The sequence below is a fragment of the Anolis carolinensis genome, chromosome 1 (genome assembly GCF_035594765.1).
Source record: "Anolis carolinensis isolate JA03-04 chromosome 1, rAnoCar3.1.pri, whole genome shotgun sequence".
In the NCBI taxonomy this organism is placed as follows: Eukaryota; Metazoa; Chordata; class Lepidosauria; order Squamata; family Dactyloidae; genus Anolis; species Anolis carolinensis.
The window spans coordinates 340,186,860-340,205,264 of record NC_085841.1 but is presented as its reverse complement, the minus strand read 5'-3'; the positions used below and the strand labels follow the sequence as shown (position 1 = coordinate 340,205,264).

The 18,405-nt window shown below is 42.4% G+C and overlaps 1 protein-coding gene across 1 annotated transcript; it reads right to left on the bottom strand.

Moving 5' to 3' along the window:
• Nucleotides 1-299: 299 nt before the first annotated feature.
• calm1 (calmodulin 1) lies at nucleotides 300-18,142 on the bottom strand. Its single transcript, XM_008114463.3, has 6 exons — nucleotides 17,984-18,142; nucleotides 13,149-13,179; nucleotides 8,590-8,733; nucleotides 6,148-6,254; nucleotides 1,912-2,047; nucleotides 300-1,561 (listed from the first exon to the last, which is right to left on the bottom strand). Exons 1-6 carry the CDS (start codon nucleotides 17,984-17,986, stop codon nucleotides 1,533-1,535), a joined length of 450 nt encoding a protein of 149 aa, XP_008112670.1. The 5' UTR covers nucleotides 17,987-18,142; the 3' UTR covers nucleotides 300-1,532.
• Nucleotides 18,143-18,405: the final 263 nt, after the last annotated feature.

The following is an 18,405-nucleotide window of genomic DNA, read 5'->3' as shown; positions in this document are numbered from 1 at the left end:
TCCTCTATTTTGTGCTTTTATTTACAAGATTCATTAGTCAGAGGATCCATTCAGAGGCCTTTTTTGTTCATGCCGCATTCCAACCCTCTTTGTAATCATGCTTGGTAACTTGTTTCCATGCCTTTCCACAAAAGATGTTAGGAAAAGATATTTTAAAACCCCCACCAAATGTGTCCCTTTCCATAAAATGGTTGATTTACAACCAACACAGACTGTATTAGGACTGGTGTCCCAATGGGTCCCAGAAGCATCAGAATCAAACTGGTTTGTGAGCAAGCAAATTAAGATTGTCATAAATATGAAAGGCAAGCACAAGTTCATTTATTTATAGCAAAGGTCTTGGGTTACAAGAGGTCAGTTCTTGCCATCTTGAAGAAACGTTAAACGGGTTAAGTTATTGCATACATGTGCATTAAAATTTAGCAGCAAGTCATTTACAGAACACATTTACCCTTCCTTCCCTACTGCCATCTATTTATTTATTCATTTGGTTTTAGTTTCTCAAAATTCTATAGAGATCTATATATTTTTCAGCTTTTACAAAGCATATAACAACACCTTTAAGTTAATGGTCTTTTATTGGAAAAAAAGACTAGCATTTACAACTTGGAATGGACATTAACTGTAATATTTTGAACAGCGATGTTGATAGTTGTGCTGAAGTCCACAGGCTGCTCCGCCAGCTCCAAGTCTTGATACAGAAGGTTTTTAAAATGCAAGAGAAAGAGAGAGAGAGAAACAGAAAGAGAGAGACATGGGGAGCACGTGCCCAAAGGTGCTCCCACCCCTTAATTCATTAAGGTTTCTTTTTTGAAGATTTTGTGGAGGGTGACGGCCCCAACACCGGTTTCACAATAGTGCAACGCAGACAATATTAAAACCCAAGTAACACAGACTTTGCCACCCATAGTCATGGGTTTGTGTTGGTTATTTTTGGAACATACTTTTTCTACATACAGAAGAACCTTCTCTAACTTTGGGGGCATTTTCTCTCTACACATTTTGCATCCTTCAACCAGTTTTGCTGCATACCATCCTGAGGTATAGACCAATTTGAAAGTAAACCCAGCTATGACAATTTTACAACTACAAATTGAACCAGAATCCACTTTCAGAGAAAAGAGTGGCCTGGGAATTTTTTTTAAAGATTTTTTTCTCTCTTTTTTTAAAACTGTTTTAATACAAATGTCTGACTGTGCTCAATTGTCAAGCTGCATGCATGAAAAACTGGCCAGCCCAAACAGTGTAATAGTTATTAGCAAATGGAACTTTTTGAGGAGTTCGCTAACTGCTTTCTTATTTTTTAAAAGGTAGTAAATACAATTATTTATATTGGGGAAAAAACTGATGTTTAACTTGATCTTTTGGGAACAGGACCACCAACCATTACATGCAGTTTGTGGACAGAAGGTATTTTGACATTCAGTTTTGCTATACAGAAACAGAATGAATAAATGAACATTTTTTTTTGCAAGAGGTAAGTAAAAGATTCAATTTGATTCTTCTAGAGGAAAAATAGGTGGGAGGTCTCTTCATTTTGCAGTCATCATCTGTACGAATTCTAGAAGAAAGAACAAGAAAAACACTACTGTTTTAAATTGTAATTATGTATGTATGTGATTGTAATTCTATGGTTTTATCATTTTAGATTTATGTATTATCTGTATGTGGCACTTTGCTGTATTTTGTTAGCTGCCCCAAGTTCCTTCGGGAGATAGTGGCGGGATAGAATTAAAGTTTATTATTTATTATTACTTTTAACCTCCTTAGAAAGAAAATAATACAAAATATAGTACAGGCCAAAATCACCACAGGCAGCTATTCTGACACAAAAGAACAGTAAGGGTTTTTAACACCCCAATATTTCATCCCTTCAAGATGCTATTTACGGATTTGGGAGCTATAGCTTACCTTCATAGTTGACTTGCCCGTCCCCATCAATATCTGCTTCTCTGATCATTTCATCTACTTCCTCATCTGTTAGCTTTTCTCCTAAGTTTGTCATAACATGGCGTAGCTCTGCTGCACTGATGTAACCGTTGCCATCCTGCAAAGACGGAAAGTTGGAAAAGACTGAGACTGACAGGTTTCTAACAAGCTTATTAAACCATTTTCTTCTTATGTGCTTTTAAATTTGCTTTTCATTTGGTAGTTATTTTAATACGACGTTGATTTGTGTTATAACTTAATTTGGCTTTAGTTGTTGCCTTCTTCTCATGTATGTTTCAATCACATTTTAAGTGGTCATGAATCCCAGTTCTAGGGGAAAATTGGGCTATATGCCATTTAATTGAATAAACACAACCAGTCTGCCATATCCACGAGTTCTTCATCTACGGATTCAACCATCCACAACTTGAAAATGTTCCCCAAAAACAAAATTCCAGAAAGGATCCTTGATTGTGCCATCTTATATAAGAGATAATATTTTACTACATCACTGTATGTAATAGCAACTTGAGCATCCATGGATTTTAGTATCGATGGCACATGTAATGCAGCTCTTTATCAGTAAAATCCTTTGCACGTTTACTGTACTCAGAAGTATGTTCTACCACATTCACTGGAAATTTCTCCCACATGAGTGTGCATAAGATTGCATCTCAAGTACACTTAACTAAGGTCTCATCTACACTGCCATATAAAATACAGATTATCTGCTTTGAACTGAATTATATTAGTCTAAAGTGCCATATACTCTATTTCAAAGTAGGTAATCTAGGTTCTATATAGCTGTGTAGATGGGGCCTTGGTAATTCTCTTGGTCAAGTCCTCCCAAAAACTGATGGAAACATCATTCACAGAATGGCCCTCCTTCTCCCGATGCAGCAAATACTCAGGAGGGGACACTTAAGGAAGACAGGGTTGTTGTATGTCTTTTGGGCTGTGTGGCCATGTTCCAGAAGTATTCTCTCCTGACGTTTTGCCCACATCTATGGCAGGCATCCTCACAACCTCTGAGGATGCCTGCCATAGATGTTGCCGAAACGTCAGGAGAGAATACTTCTGGAACATGGCCACACAGCCCAAAAGACATACAACAACCCTGTGATCTTGGCCATGAAAGCCTTCAACAACAAATTAAGGAAGAGTAACTGTTTCATGTTAGTAACTGCTATGATTTCGACATTTTGATATCATTACCTGCCTCGTGTCCCCAGGTGGGAAAAGGCAGTGTATAAATAAAGTCAATCATCATCATCATCATCATCATCACCACCACCACCACCATCACCATGATCTTAAATCCTAACACTTCCCAACTAATTTACCGGGCATCAGCTGCATGTGGAGAAGGAAGGCAATTCTGCTGCCAGTTAGAAGGAGGGTAAATGATGTCTACATGATGTTTTGGCCAGTGTAGGACCAAGAGTATACTTAACGAAGTAGCTGATACAGGGTTCTGGCTTGGATATTTACTATATCCTGTCTTTCTCCCAAAGTGTGAGTCAAGGTGTCAAGAACATTACAGGACCACTCATAACATTCTATATCAGCTCTGAAAGAAAAACCAACAACAACTGGACAGAGCAGAAGCTGATGGGGCCAAAGTTTTGCTTCTAGATTTTAGAGGTTTCTAGTTTCAGTCCAATGCATCTAGAATATTGAAACCATCCAAACAGGGGCCGATCCCCCCCCCCCCCCCCACATTAAGTCAAAACGTACAGAAAAGGCCCCTGAGAGTTAACCTGCTTCCTGTCACAAAGAGAGAGCATTCAATTAGGTATTCAGTGAGCTTCAGGATGCCCGCTGGGACTAAGATTTTTTTTCCCCCTTTGAACATCAGCCACATTCACATAGCATCACTAACTGCTTTTGAAACTCCCTGCCTGAGCTCCAAAATGGGCTTTGGCAAGCAGGATGGGCAGCTGCAATTTAAAAACGGTCAGAAGTCCTGTTTGGGGGGAACATGTTGTTAATCATGTGGTTAAGAGAACATAAGAAGAGCCCCACTGGGTCAGTCCTATCTCGTCCATCATTTTGTTTATGCAATGGCCAAGCAATTGCTCATGTAAACTCACAAGCAAAAGTAGGACACAGCATAGCTATCATTTTCTTCAGCAACTAATAAACAGTGGCACTGTCTTAATGGAGGATGTTAATGTCTTAATGGAGGAAATACAGCCACCCAGGCTAAATTACCCACCGATGGTCCAATGCTTCATGAATTCATTCAGTCTCCATTTTAATGCTATCCAAATCAACAGCCTTAATTACATTTTATAGCAATAAATTTCCCTGATTTAACTGTGCATTGCAGAAAACAGTATGTCCTTTCATTTATCCTGACTATCCCACTATTCAATTTTAGGCTCTAGAATTCTTTCGAGGGATTAAAACTCCTCTCTATTTACTCTCTCCACACTATGCATAATTTTATACATGTCTCCCTTTTTATCACCCTTTTTCTAAAACATGCCAAAAGTCCATTGGCTTTTGCACTCTAGCAGGTGAATGTATTTAAGCCAACAAAGCATGCCAATCATAGCAAGTAAGCCAGACACCATGGTATTTGTTGCTGTGTGATTTCAAGTTACTTCCAACTTATGGCAACCCTAGGGTGAACCTTTCACAGTATTTTCTTGGCAAAATGACTTGCTCAAGGTCACCAATTGGATTTCCATGGTTGAATGTGGTTTTGGGCTCTGGTCTTCAGAAGTCCTAACCCAACACTGAACCCACTACACCACAGGATACAAATTCAAATCCAACCTGTTGATTTGTTTGGATTAATTTCATGATACCTGACCAGATACCTACAGAGATTCCACTGATTTTATTGGGAACAATACAAGGCTAAGGAACATATAGAAGGACACATCTTCTACATGTGGTTGAAACAACCACCTTCCAGACTCTCCATTACAGACTAAATCCTGTGTGTTCATTTACCAGGTAAGGTTGTAATGAAAATAGGTTTTGCACATTCTTTGATTTTTCATCAGGCTAGCTAGCATGAACAAAGATGGACAATTCCAAATCCAGGCAGAGGCAAATTAAAACAGAAATGTACCAACACTAGGAGAGATACTGCATAGGATGTTCAGCCTTGAATGAAAACATACCAGCATTAAAGTCTCCACTCTACTAACATCCTCACAAACAGTTCTCGGGGAAGTAACCATCTCACTATCTAACTTCACATACAGTGTAGCAAGTGCCACCTTTGCTTTACTCTTGGTCCAAGCTGAATTCTGGCTAATTTCCAATCACAGAACTCAGATAATTCTCCACATAGCACACATTCAAAGACCCTTGACAATCCTGTTTCCTGACATAGACATTTATACCTGTTATACTGGGAGCCAGTACAGTTAAAGAGTTCTGGACTGGAACTTGGGAGATCCAGGTTCTAAGCACTAGAACTGACCATCTTTCTCTCAGAGCTGCTGTAAAGATAAAGTGGGGAAGACAGAAGCCATGGATCTTACCCTGACTTCATTGGAAGAAAGGCATGATAGAAACATAACAAAAGCATAGTCAGCCCTCTGTATCTGTGGATTCCGCATCCACAGATTCCACCATCCACGACTTGAAAATATTCCAACAAAATCCAAAAAGAAAATCGTGATTTTATGTAAGGGACACTGCTTTTCTACATCATCAAATATAATAGGACAAGCATCCACAGAGTTTGATATACAATGGGGGTTATGGGAACAAACCCCAGCAGATACTAGGAGCCCACTATATATATACATACACAAGCATATCTGCTTTCATTTTCCAACTACAATTCACACACCTCTACTTTGTTTTAGCTTTCCCAATGGCTTTATTAGGTAGGCTAAGACAAGACAGGAACTGAGATTTGATTATGACCACAAGCATTCAAAGCCTCTGAATCGCCCTGGACCTTCCCAGGTGTACATTTTGCTTTCAGCAACAAAGCATGCTCTCTATTGTTGCCTTTGTAGATATAGCCAAATGAGCCATAGCATAGCTAGTTTAAAGACTACTGACTTAATATGTCTAAGCCACCCGTCTCAAACGCAAGGTCTGTGGCTGAATTCAGCCCGCTACATCATTTTAATGCCGGGCAACATTTATGCAATCTTACAATTACAAACAGTTCTTTGAAGGCAACCATAAGACTGATGTGGCCCTCGGTAAAAATGAGTTTGACACTTCTGGTCTAAGGCATACCTTGTCAAAGACTCTGAACGCTTCACGAATTTCTTCCTCACTGTCTGTGTCTTTCATTTTTCTGGCCATCATGGTCAAGAATTCTGGGAAGTCAATAGTGCCGTTGCCTTTGGAAAAGAGGAAGGAGATGAATTAATATAATTCTATCTGAATGCTTAACACACACTTGTGGTTTTTTGTCTCACATACAGATCTGGAATAAGTATTCTTGGATAAAATACTCTTTTTTCTTTCAAAGGCTTGGGTTTTGTTTTCATTTAAGAGACTACTGGAAGAAGACCATCCTAACCTTCATAATGGGAGGTGTTTCACAGACAACCATGCTTCAGCAAGTCTCCTCCTGTCAGTGTCCCATTTCCTCTGCCCCAGTAAAGTTGGAGCTATATAAGTGTTCTTATATTACTGATACAAACAAAACTAGCTGCATGGAAATGTTGGCTCATAATTTGGGGCCATATCTTCCATTACTCTTCCAACTGCCATAGCCAGTGGCCATGCTGAGTAGATGGTTCTGGGAGCTGCAGTCCAAAAAAGTAACTCTTTCCATTTTCCCACAGACTTCACTCAAGAGATACTGTGATGGCTTTGTATTTTAATAGTGTCAAATAGTGATGTGAACATCCAGAAGGACTCCTTAGAATGAATTGTTTTAGTAGCAGCAAATATATCTCAAACTTTAAAAGAAGATGCAACAGCTGCTATATTCCAATAGAAATTATTATTATTTCACATCAATAAGCATAACTTAATCATTTCCTACTAAAGGCATTTCTACTTGTTATAATCTCTAGCAGATTTTAGAATCTGAAAGTGCAGTTTCTTCTTAGCCTCATTTGTCTAAAACCTTTTGTACTAGTCTGCTAATACTATACAAAGCTTATTATTCTCTCCTAGCACTTCATCTATGAGTTGGAAATTACAGGACTTTGTATATACATACTGTGAACCTAGCAGCTGCCCTACCATGTTCTACTTGTCATCAGACGAAGACAATGGTGGGTAACTGTTCTGTGGCAAAATAGGTAAGTAGTTCTTGCTGTGTAAATGGCAGAAGGTTTAAGGCAGTGGTCCTCAACCTGCGAGTCCCCAGGTGTTTTGGCCTACAACTTCCAGAAATCCCAGCCAGTTTACCAGCTGTTAGGATTTCTGGGAGTTGAAGGACAAAAAATCTGGGGACCCACAGGTTGAGAACCACTGGTTTAAGGGCAAGAGAAATAAAAAAGGAAACACTGGTACATTTAGGAAAGCATGTGTCCATGCATCATCTTTGCTTTATAGCAACAGAAGAAATAGGCCTCCACAATCTTCAAAGTTCTGTTCCCTCTAGTGGCACAAACAACAACAGAGCTTTTTCTTTAATATCCTTTTTAATTATTATAGGATTATATTATAGCCGTGTATCTCAACCTGGGGTCTCCAGATGTTTTTGGGCTACAACTCCCAGAAATCCCAGCCAGTTTGCCAGCTGTAACCACTGTATTGTAGGATATATTAAACAAGTGTTGACAACCAAGTTCCAGACAGTGGTCATAGATCGAATGTGTGATATATATAATAGTGTGACAATGCTGGGTTCTCTTTCAATGTGCTCTTATACTATAGGTTCCTGTTACTAACAAAAAGAAAAGGTGGGACTCAGAGACTGACACCTCCAACGAGTGACTGGTAGAAAGACCAACTGAACTCCTTCAGAAGACTTTAGAGACAGCTTTCCTGTTATGACTCGGAGCCTTCTTTACCAAGATAGTCGCCAACAGGGGCATGTGCCCAACAATTAACTACTTGTTCCCTACTTCTACATGCCTTCTTTAAGTAAGCTACATATCACTTTGGCTGTGTAGCTATGGTCTTGAAAGCAACATGTTTTCTTCCCACAAACTGCCAGCACAGGGACCCCTAATCTGGATCCTCCCATGAGAGGTAGGGGAGCTTTAAGATTTTGCAAGCTTGGTCCAAATAATCTCTTCCCTTTCCCTTGTCAGCAATCAACATTGCAAAAACAGAAAGAGAAAGGATATATTGTTTTTAACAGAACCATTGCCCAACCTCAGGCCATTGCTGGAGTTCTGATAGGGACCTGATATCCTGATCTGATATTCTGTGTGTAGGTTTGGAGGGAATAAAACTGTATTCAAGAGCAGAACTAATGTAACTGCAATAACATATTTTGGACACTAAGTCTAGAAGATTAAGTTGTAGACATCAGAAATCTATATGGCATTGCAAAGTTGTATGTTACACTCCAACTTAATCCATGCTTTTAGTCAGTGTGGCACTATATTTAGAAAAAAAGCTATCTCTATTAAGCAATAGCTGCTTTTATTAAGAATGCTGAGGCAAGCAGGTAATGTTTGTGAGGATTTCTGTGAGTTAAGGCTTCACATTTCAGAGAAGGTATTTAGATAAAAGAATGGCAGGTGTTTAGCTTCTTCAAAGACTTACCGTCTGCATCTACCTCATTGATCATATCTTGTAGTTCTGCTTCTGTTGGGTTTTGACCCAGCGACCGCATGACAGTTCCAAGTTCTTTTGTCGTGATAGTGCCATCACCATCTTTGTCGAATAGAGAGAAGGCTTCCTTGAATTCTAAGGAGAATAGGTAAGGAAAATATTTATTCAATGGCCAATATGGGGATAGTATGAACCAATAATCGTTTAGTGCAAATGATAATCTAACAGTCAACAAATGAAGTCAATTTTCACCTCTTTAATGGTTTCTACATGCAAATGAGATTCAGCTGTAGTCAAGATCCACTTACCTGCACACCATATAAAACCATGTGTTTCTAATCTTACTCATCAGTATCAATTCACTTGTCCCAAGGGATGCCATTATTATACTTGAGAAAATGACAACCAATGTACCATGGATACTGTGCTGGATTTGTATTACAGGGTCTAAAGTTCAAATTCTTTCCCCACCCCGGTCATGAACCTACTTTGCTCTCAGTCTTTCATTTCAAATGTTTGTGTGTGTGTGTGTGTGTGTGTGTGTGTGTGAAGATAACCTCATGTTTTCCACAGCACCATGGAGAAAAAGTGAAATCTAACCCAGTATTGGGACTGTACAGCCTTCCATGTGTTTTTGCACTGCAATTCCCATCAACCCTGGTCACCATGTACTTCAAAGTATTTAATCCACAAAGTCAATACCTTTGCAAAGGTTACTAGCCTCCTTACACTGCTAAAAAGAGGCTGTGTGTGAAACACAGGATTTAGCTTGCTCAAAGCAACCTAGTGAACTCACAACAGAATCACAGGCTTCTGGATTCACAGCTCACTCTTAGTGATAACAATATATTAATTACTTAAGTACTAATCTTCCCAAGGCAGAGAAACTCTTAATAAAATGTTAATAAGTACCTATGAATTCATGGTGGCAATAAACAGGTCACAACAGCAATTACATTTTTGTCCTATATAATTATTACAACTCAAGGTCATCAAATGTAAACAAATGGTAGGAGACAGCGGGCAGGCAAAAACACCCCTTCACACAAGGTGCAGCTACACAAAGCAATTTGCTGCTACCTGTAACAAAGGGCACTAACTTGGCAGAGTATCACAGCAATTCACAGAAAATAAGACTACCATGGTCAACAGTTATGACATCTGTATGCTGTCCCCCATGTCTATGAATACTCACTGCAAAGAACAAGAGCAAGAGAGAGCTTTTGTTCTCATAATTTACTTATAGATGTCGAAAAGGAAGTTGACTGCCCAGTGAGAGAAATCGAATGCTTGAATAGATAAGCCTTTGGTCTGGGTCCAAAGGATCTCTATGTTCTGCTGGCGATTGCTAGACTTCTTGCAACAAATTCTTGCTGATGTGATCCAGCAAGGTGTTTATATTACATCATGTTCTAGTAAGGAATTATTTTCTCCTAGCATTGAATGTGTAACTCAGTTCAAAGACATAGCGACGTTAGTATGGAATATCAGTAAGAGAATGAAGATGGTAACATAAGCTTTCATAGATGGGTTTCTTCACTCCATTCATCTGAGGAAGCAGACTTAGCCTATGAAAGCTTGTGCTATCAGCTTCATTCTCTGAGTTAGTCACTATGGTGCTGTAAGATCCCTTTGCATACTTATACATGTCTTAAGAGATCCTAAATATGCACTCATGAAGTAGACTTTTGGAAGACATCAAATTGGGGAGGGTAGAGCGGGCCATAGGAATCTTAGTACCCTAAGTGTAGAACAACAGTAGTACTTAGTATTTGCATAGACCTATCAAGTGTGGAAAGTGCTTCCTGTACATTATCAAGTTGCAATGGTTGTAACAGCCCCATAAGGTAAGCCAGTAATATTATCCCCCATGTTTGGAATTGGAGTACTGAGACAGATAAGGCTGAATGAGGGCCACCTACTGAGTTCAAGGCATAAATTAAATTTGAACTGGGAATTGCATGATTCATAGCTATTCTGGCCACTATACTGGATCAGCTCTGCAGCACTGCTGGGAGGATGAAATGGACATGAAAAGGACCACATACACAGCCCTCAACTCCCTGGAGGATGGGAAGGACAAAAATTGTTAATAGATTTGTAATTCTCGTAAAGAAGTGGATGAGATCGTTAAGCCTGCTGTGTCCATCTCAATTCTAATCAGCTACTTGATAGCGTGCAATATTCACAGATGATCTAGAGCAAGGGTCCCCAAACTTTTTAAACAGGGGGCCAGTTCACGATCCTTCAAACCATTGGAGGGCCGGACTATAGTTGGCCACCAAGCAATAATAATAATTAATAATAATAACAACAACAATAATAATAATAATAAAAAGAGGGTTGGAAGAGACCCTTTGGGCCATTGAGTCCAATCCCCTTCTGCCTTTATGCACCGAAAGCACAAGCAAAGCATCCCTGACAGATGGCCACCCAACCTCAATGTTAATAATAATAATAATAATAATAATAATAATAATAATAATAATAAAGAGGGTTGGAAGAGACCCCTTGGGCCATTGAGTCCAACCCCCTTCTGCCTTTGTGCACCAAAAGCCATTAGTATTGCCCCTGACAGATGTCCACCCAGCCTCAAGGTTAATAATAATAATAATACAGTAATAATGTTGTAAGAGAAGAAGAGACCCCTTGGGTCATTTAGCCCAACCCCCTTCTGCCCTTGTGCCTTGGGGGCCGGATAAATGGCTTCGATGGGCCGCATCCGGCCCCCGGGCCTTAGTTTGGGGACCCCTGATCTAGAGACTAGGATCCAGAGCAACTGATTCCAACTACAAGAAGAGATTTCACCTAAATATTAAGAAGAACTTCCTACGGTAATGGCTGTTCAACGATGGAATATGCTGCCTTAGAATATGGTGTAATATCATTCTCTGTATGCTTTTAAACATAGACTGGGTGGCCATCTGTTAGGAGTGCTATGATTCTGTGTTTCTGCACAGCAGGGGATTGGACTAGACGGCCCTAATGGGTTTTGTGATCTTATCATTAGACAGTGATTTCCATCATGTCTGCTTATATTTTTATATAGAACTCCCATTCTACAAAAACTTTACAAAGCTCAAAAGGTGGTGGTGGTGGAGAAAATGTTCAGGAACAGCACTGATTTATGATTCTCCAGTCATCTGAATGCTGCTAATGTCAAATACTGAATTACTTACTGTAGGCTTATGCACATACAGTGACATTATTATAGGCTCTAGGACTGAACTGTGGCTGTAAGATTCATGCTGGGTCCAGCCACGGGCCTATCTAACCTAATCCTATATTCTGCTCACACAGCGGCCTATCAGTTGCCCATGGGATGCCCATCAGCAAGACTCGAGTACAACTGCACTCATCACCTCATACTACTCAGCAACTGATACCCAGAGGCATACTGCCTTTAAAACTGGATGTGACATACAGCCATCCATACTCGTAGCCATGAATATATCCTTTTAAGAGCACATGTTAAAATCATATTGTAGCAGTGAGCTCCACAGTTTGACAATATAGTGAGTGAAGAAGCAAGTACACACAGTATGAAGAAATCCAAGGGCAGATCTGCACTGTAGATAAATGTAGACTGATATCAATTTAATTGCCATAGCTCAATATTATGGAATCATGGAAATTGTGGTTCTGCAAAGTCTTTAGTCTGCTCTGCTAAAGAATGTTGATGTTGTACCAAACCACAACTCCCAGGATTACGCAGCATTGAGCCAAGGCCATTGAAGTAGTGTCAAACCGCGTCAATTCAGTCTAGTCACCCTCCATTTCACCAGAGTAATCCACTGAATGGGACTCACCCACTTAAGTAAATGGGTGCTTTAGTATACCTTATAGCTGTGTGAAGACTCTACTGTTTTTGTTTTTTTCCATTCTGAACGCTGCAGCAAGATACAAACACTTTCACGTCATGGAGAAACAGTGGGTGTGACCAGCATTGGCCAGTCCTTCCTTTTGGAAAGCTTTCAAATATGCAATCTTATCCATTTTGATGGAAAAGCATGTCTATTGGAGCTTACTTCCAGGTGAAATGGGCACTGGGCTGCGGTTTTAATCTTCAATCAAACAATCTTGATTGTTGTCCTTGCAGGAGCTAAACAAACCCATCTACTCCAGCATTTCCACAATTACCCAGATGCACCATTATCCCTGCTATCATTACTATGTATATTATATTTTTGTTGTAAGCTGCCCCAGAGTCCCTTCTGGGAGAGGGGGCAGGATACAAATAAAGTTTATTATCATTATTTATTATCCTTGATCTCAAACATGGGTTTCATGAGCAACAAATATATTTCAAATGCTTTGGTAGCTCATAATTGGCACACATGCTCACACTTTTAGCAAATATATGAACTACAAAATTGGAAAATCACATTTTCCTGTTCATTGAACACGATCCTGCCCGCTCTTGATAGGAAAGCAAAGATTTGAGAAACAGCCAAGTGATGGCAGTCACCAAGAATGTTCTGCAATATTTTTGTATTCAGAATAGGTTGCTAGGCCAACAGAAACCATCTCCCTCCAATTAGGATACTTACCAGCAATCTGTTCTTCGGTCAGCTGATCGGCCTATGTAAAGAATAGAAAAGTATTTCAGAACATTGTTTACCTGTAGCCCTGTCAAACCACAAGATGCAACTGCAACTTGGAGACAAGATGACATAATCTTATGCTAAATGTTTGGCGCATCCAGAAGCAAGTGGCAAAGGACTGTTGCTCCGTCCACTAAGAGGAAAACAAACTGGATTCAGATGGCACAGCAGAGTGAAGAACACAAAGTGTCCAGCCAGAATGCTAGCTTGCCAGGCAAGCAGGGCCCAGTACAATTGATGATCAAGGAACAGATTCTCCTCTTTCTGAGTTGTTTTATGCCAAGGTTTCATTTCAGCCAAGAGGCTGCCAGTCCTAACACTATGCAACTATTGGCACAAGAACAAGTCAGCAAGATGCAGTCTTTGTAAGCAAGCAAGCAATGACAAACCATTAAGGGATTTCCCACTTTAATATGGCCAACACACAATGGTGAGAGTTATTCAGCCCAGTGTTTACCATTTAGAAATGTGTGTCCTGCTTTCTAGTCACATGTCATTTTTAGGGCAGCAGGAGCTGTCACTAAAACTTACCAATACCGCCTTTTTACATTTAATCACGCTCAGTTGCCTCCTTGTTCAATAAACACACTATTAAAACAGAACAACACAAAAACAGAAAGCAATTGTACTTATGCTCACACTGACCTACTAAGGACATGTGACTGGAACAATATTTAAAATGTCAAGTCCCATCAATGTCAGTGGGAGAGAGGCACATATGTACTTAAAACTGCTGGTGAGGCCAAAGTGCTTTTTAAAGAACTGCTGGAAACTGGGAGATTTAAGTCACATCTGATCCAATCCTATAGTTTTTAAGTATTTTCCTTTCCTGACACAACCAGGGTCAAATTCTACTGCTCATTTTCCTTTAAAACATGAATTCCGTAGGAGCACAACATCTTTCAGATACAATCAGCCAAACAGTCACTGTGAGGTTTTTTTGACTGACAGATGCATCGCAGCTCCGCCGCAGTTAGAAAAGCCTCTGTTGGCAACCGCCGACTTGCCAATGCAGTGCCTTGCCAGTGGATTAGGGGCATCTCAAAGCAGGCTTTTCATAGGGGGAAAAAAAGCATCCATAGTATTTGTTGTTGGCTCCAGCCGTGAAACCCTGTCCTGTGTCCTCCCAGAAACCAGCTGCTGGATTTCCCTTCGGTGAAGCAAGTTGACATAGCAATTTACATAACATATCAGAGCAATGCAGAACAGGAAACAGGGACCACGCCTTGACAGAAAGAATAATGCAAATTGACAGAACCAGAGTGTAGGAAGTCCTCTGCGTGAGATTGGAGAGATAAGAATCCAGCATGTTGCTGCTAAAGCATTTTTTTTCCTCCTGTCATGGCTCTCTTCAAATGGGTCACACTGCAGCTCCAACCATCCCCAACCTGCAGCTAGGGGTGATTGGTGTTGTAGTGTGACCCTCTGGACAACACCCCAGTTTGGACAAACTGCAAGACAGCATCTGATTTGCCATGTTCTGCAGCACATGCAAAATTGCATCACTTGGGTGCCCAGGTGAATCAGGCACCCCACCCTTGCCAAGTCATTGGGAGCAGGGCTGGAGGAAGTTGCATCAGATGATGTCACCTTTCCCAACAGGATGAAGGAGAAACCAGAGAACCACAATGAATGGCCCATAATCATATTTGGTCATCTGCAAGATGAGCGTTATCCTCTCTCTGCTATGGGAAAGGGAAATGGGAGATTTCCTTCCCTCATATCCTCACACTTTTGGATTTCCCAGTATTGCTGCAGACCTCTGGGGCCCATTGTGGGGCGAAAACCGGATGAAAGCAAAAGACCACTTAAGCCTAATTCTAATAAATGCTCTTCAAGGGAAGGAGATTGGTCATCTTTGAGTACCGAGTGACCCAAGGTGTATTCAAGTTCCACTTTGAAAAAAACAAAGACAAAGTGAGTTAGAGTCGCCTAATTCTGCATTGTAATAATAGCCTCCTGCACAGGAAATAACCTTGTTTTTGAAATTGACAGAAGAAGAAGCCCCTTGTTTTTCAACCCATACTTTTTGAACATCGAGCTTACAACCAAATCTTACATCACCCCAATGCATACATTCCTTCCAAGCCTGGCATAGCAGTGGATTTTCAGAAGCGTTAAGGCTTGTCTGGGGCTTCTAGGAAACAAGGTGCCACTTCCTATTAGAAGCACGTCAGCTTTTCACTCTCTGCTCTCAAGGGCCTCTTGGGGTTAGTAGGATGGAGGCTCAAGAGGAAGAGGAGACATGATGTAATGCAGCCCCGAAAGGGGTTTTCTTCCATCCATGCCGCCTTGACGCTGCTGGGTTTGAGGGGCTTGAGGAAGCAGGGGGTGGGGCCCAGGAGGAGGAGGAGGAGAACAGCCGCAGAGGGGCCCCCTCCTCTCCAACCCTGCGCAGTGCAGCTGGCAGAGGGACGGGCAGGGTTTCCATCATCCTCTTGACACCCTCCAAGCCCAGCGCTGCCCTCTTTTTGCAGCCAGCTTTGGTCTTCAGCTCTCACCACATTCCCCCCCTCCCTATGGAAGAGGCACCACCTCTGAAGGCGTCAACACCATCAACACCCTTACTAAAATACTCGAATCTTTTGAGTCTTTTTGACAGTCCTCCACAACCAGTTACGCCACACAGTTGTGCTCCCTCCTCCTATGCGGCATCCTCCATTTGGGGGTGGGGGTGGACTACAACACCTATGATCCCTAACCAGAGACCGTTTGCCCCCTGTTTTCGGTTCCCTGGGAGGGGACAGAAGTCTCCTTGTGGAGAGAAAAAATGCACACACAATAATAGAAAATAATCCACATTTCCTCCATCTGCAGCATTGTTATATTTATTGAAGTCTTGCTTTTTTGTGCTTAAAAGGAGACTCAAAGTATACACATCCCTTTGATTCTTACTGAATGGAATAATAAGTTGTACTGTTTTGTTAAAGCAGAAAAGGGTCATGGGAAGGGTCGGATGATCAATGTGTTGTCAAAGGTTTTCATGGCCAGAATCACTGGGTAGATGTGAGTTTTCTGGGATGTATGGCCATGTTCCAGAAGCATTTTCTCCTGATGTTTCGCCTGCATCTATGAGCCAGCTATCACCTCCACCTCCCTGGTGGAGTAGTGGGTTAAAGCCTTGTGACTTGAAGGTTGGGTTGCTGACCTGAAGACTGCCAGGTTCAAATCCCACGCAGGGAGAACGCGGATGAGCTCCCTCTATCAGCTCCAGCTCCATGCGGGGACATGAGAGAAGCCTCCCACAAGGATAGTAAAACATCAAAAAACATATGGGCATCCCTGGGCAACGTCCTTGAAGATGGCCAATTCTCTCACACCAGAAGCAACTCAGGTTGTTCCTGACACGAAAAAAAACCCCAAAACCTCCCAACAAAGAATTTCCCCAGGCACTAAACAGCCAGACCTTGAAACTGAAACACTATTCCATGCTAATCAAGGTGGCCAGCTTGAAACATTCACACCTGCCTCAAACAGAGAAGAGTTGTTTCTCCCACCCTGGACCTTCCACAGATAGATAAACCCCACTCGACTAGTTCTCAACAGATCTCACAACCTTTGAAAATGCCTGCCATAGATGTGGGCGAAAGATCAGGAGAAAATGCTTATGGAACATGGCCATACAGCCCGGAAAACTCACAGCAACCAGGTAGGATGATCTGTTGCAAGTGGGTTTGTGCTCTCTAGAAGGTCAGAGGTGACAAAATGTGTATCCATCAAGGAAGAGGAATGCTCTCAAAAGTCACACACAGTTATGGATGGATTGTTGCTGTTATTATTATGTGTATTAATACCCACAAAGGAGGCTTAAAGAGGATGCCTTCTGCCCACTCTCATCTTCCCAGTCCCCATCCATCCCCAGCCAACATGCCTTATTATTTCAACTCCAGGTGGAGCAAGGAGTTGGCGGGAGGCAATCTGGGGCAAGGGGATGCAAGCAAATGCCTCTCCTCCCTTTCCTCCGTTTTGGGGTCACAGAAATGGGCCCCTCCACTGCCACTAGGCGGGCTTTCTGCCCTGAAGCTCTGGCCAGAAGCCTTGCTCTCAGTGTCGGGTTGTTGGAAGCCTGCTGCTGCTCCCTTTGGACTCTGGAGCATCCCCACCCGAAGCCTCAGAGGCGGGAGAAAGGAGGCGAGCAAGGCTGCAAAAAGGCGGAGACGCTTTCACTAGGAAGCCAAAGGGACACCCAACCCAGCCTCAAGGGCTCCACAAAGGGGGGGAGGGGGGTCACCGAGGAGCAAGGTCCCCAAGGAGGGCTTGAGAGTGAGACTTCCACCTCTCCCTCCACTGATCAGTCCAAAGCCAAGGCGGCTGCAAGAGGACACCCGGCCCGAAGCGGCAAATGCAACCCAAAGCACCCGCCCGAAAAGGGAAGCGTAGCCACTGCAAGGCGAGCAAAAAAAAAAAAAAAACTGCAAAGGAAGCGCCTGGAAACAAGCAAAAGAGGCGACCATACATGAAACACTAGCACAATCGACACCTCCGAAAGGAAAAGAAACCTCCCAAAAAGGGCAATATGAAGCAGACTGCACAAGCAGGAGCTCCTCTTGGAAGCAGAAACAAGAGCAAGCCCTGCAACCGAGCCTCCGAAGGGAAAGGGAACTAAGTCAACGAAGAAGTGGAGCTCGTCTTCGAAAGAGAACCCAAAGAGAAGCACTCCTGAGAAAGGAACCCCAACGCAGCCCAATGCAACGCAAGCAAGGGCTCCAAAGCAAGCCCTTGCAAAGAGGCAGCAAAGCCGCCCAAAAGCAATGACAAAACTGCCCGGTGCCGCTACCTACCATGGCGACGGGGGGCTGCGGGCGAGAGGCGGAGGGGCAGAAGGTGGAAGGCAGGCGGCGTCGGCTCCCGGCTTTGTCTGGCTGCTCGCCTCGTCGCCCAAAAGCGGCTGTAGAGGCGTGAGGCTGCGCGGGGCGGTTTTATAGGGCGCGGCGTATCCCTCCGCCGGAGCAGCGCCTGCCTGCCTGCCTCTCTCTCCTCCCCAGACCGAGGCATCTGGCGGCGGAGGGACTGCAGGAGGCACAGACCCTCCCCAACGGAGGAGAGCCTGGTAGAGTTGGAAGAGACCCCAAGGGCCATCCAGACCAACCCTGGAACACAACCCAAGCACTCCCCACAGATGGCCAGCCATTCTGCTTGCAAACCGCCAGGGAGCAGAGAGTGAGCTCGCTCTCATGGTCCAACAACCAAAGGGTAGTTGTGC

Excerpts from the sequence above, each read along its gene's own strand:
- calm1 (XM_008114463.3), bottom strand. Across the intron at positions 8,734-13,148 it reads GACCGAAGAACAGATTGCTG|AATTCAAGGAAGCCTTCTCT; the intron begins GTAAGTATCCTA and ends TATTCTCCTTAG. Across the intron at positions 2,048-6,147 it reads CGTTCAGAGTCTTTGACAAG|GATGGCAACGGTTACATCAG; the intron begins GTATGCCTTAGA and ends CCGTCTTTGCAG.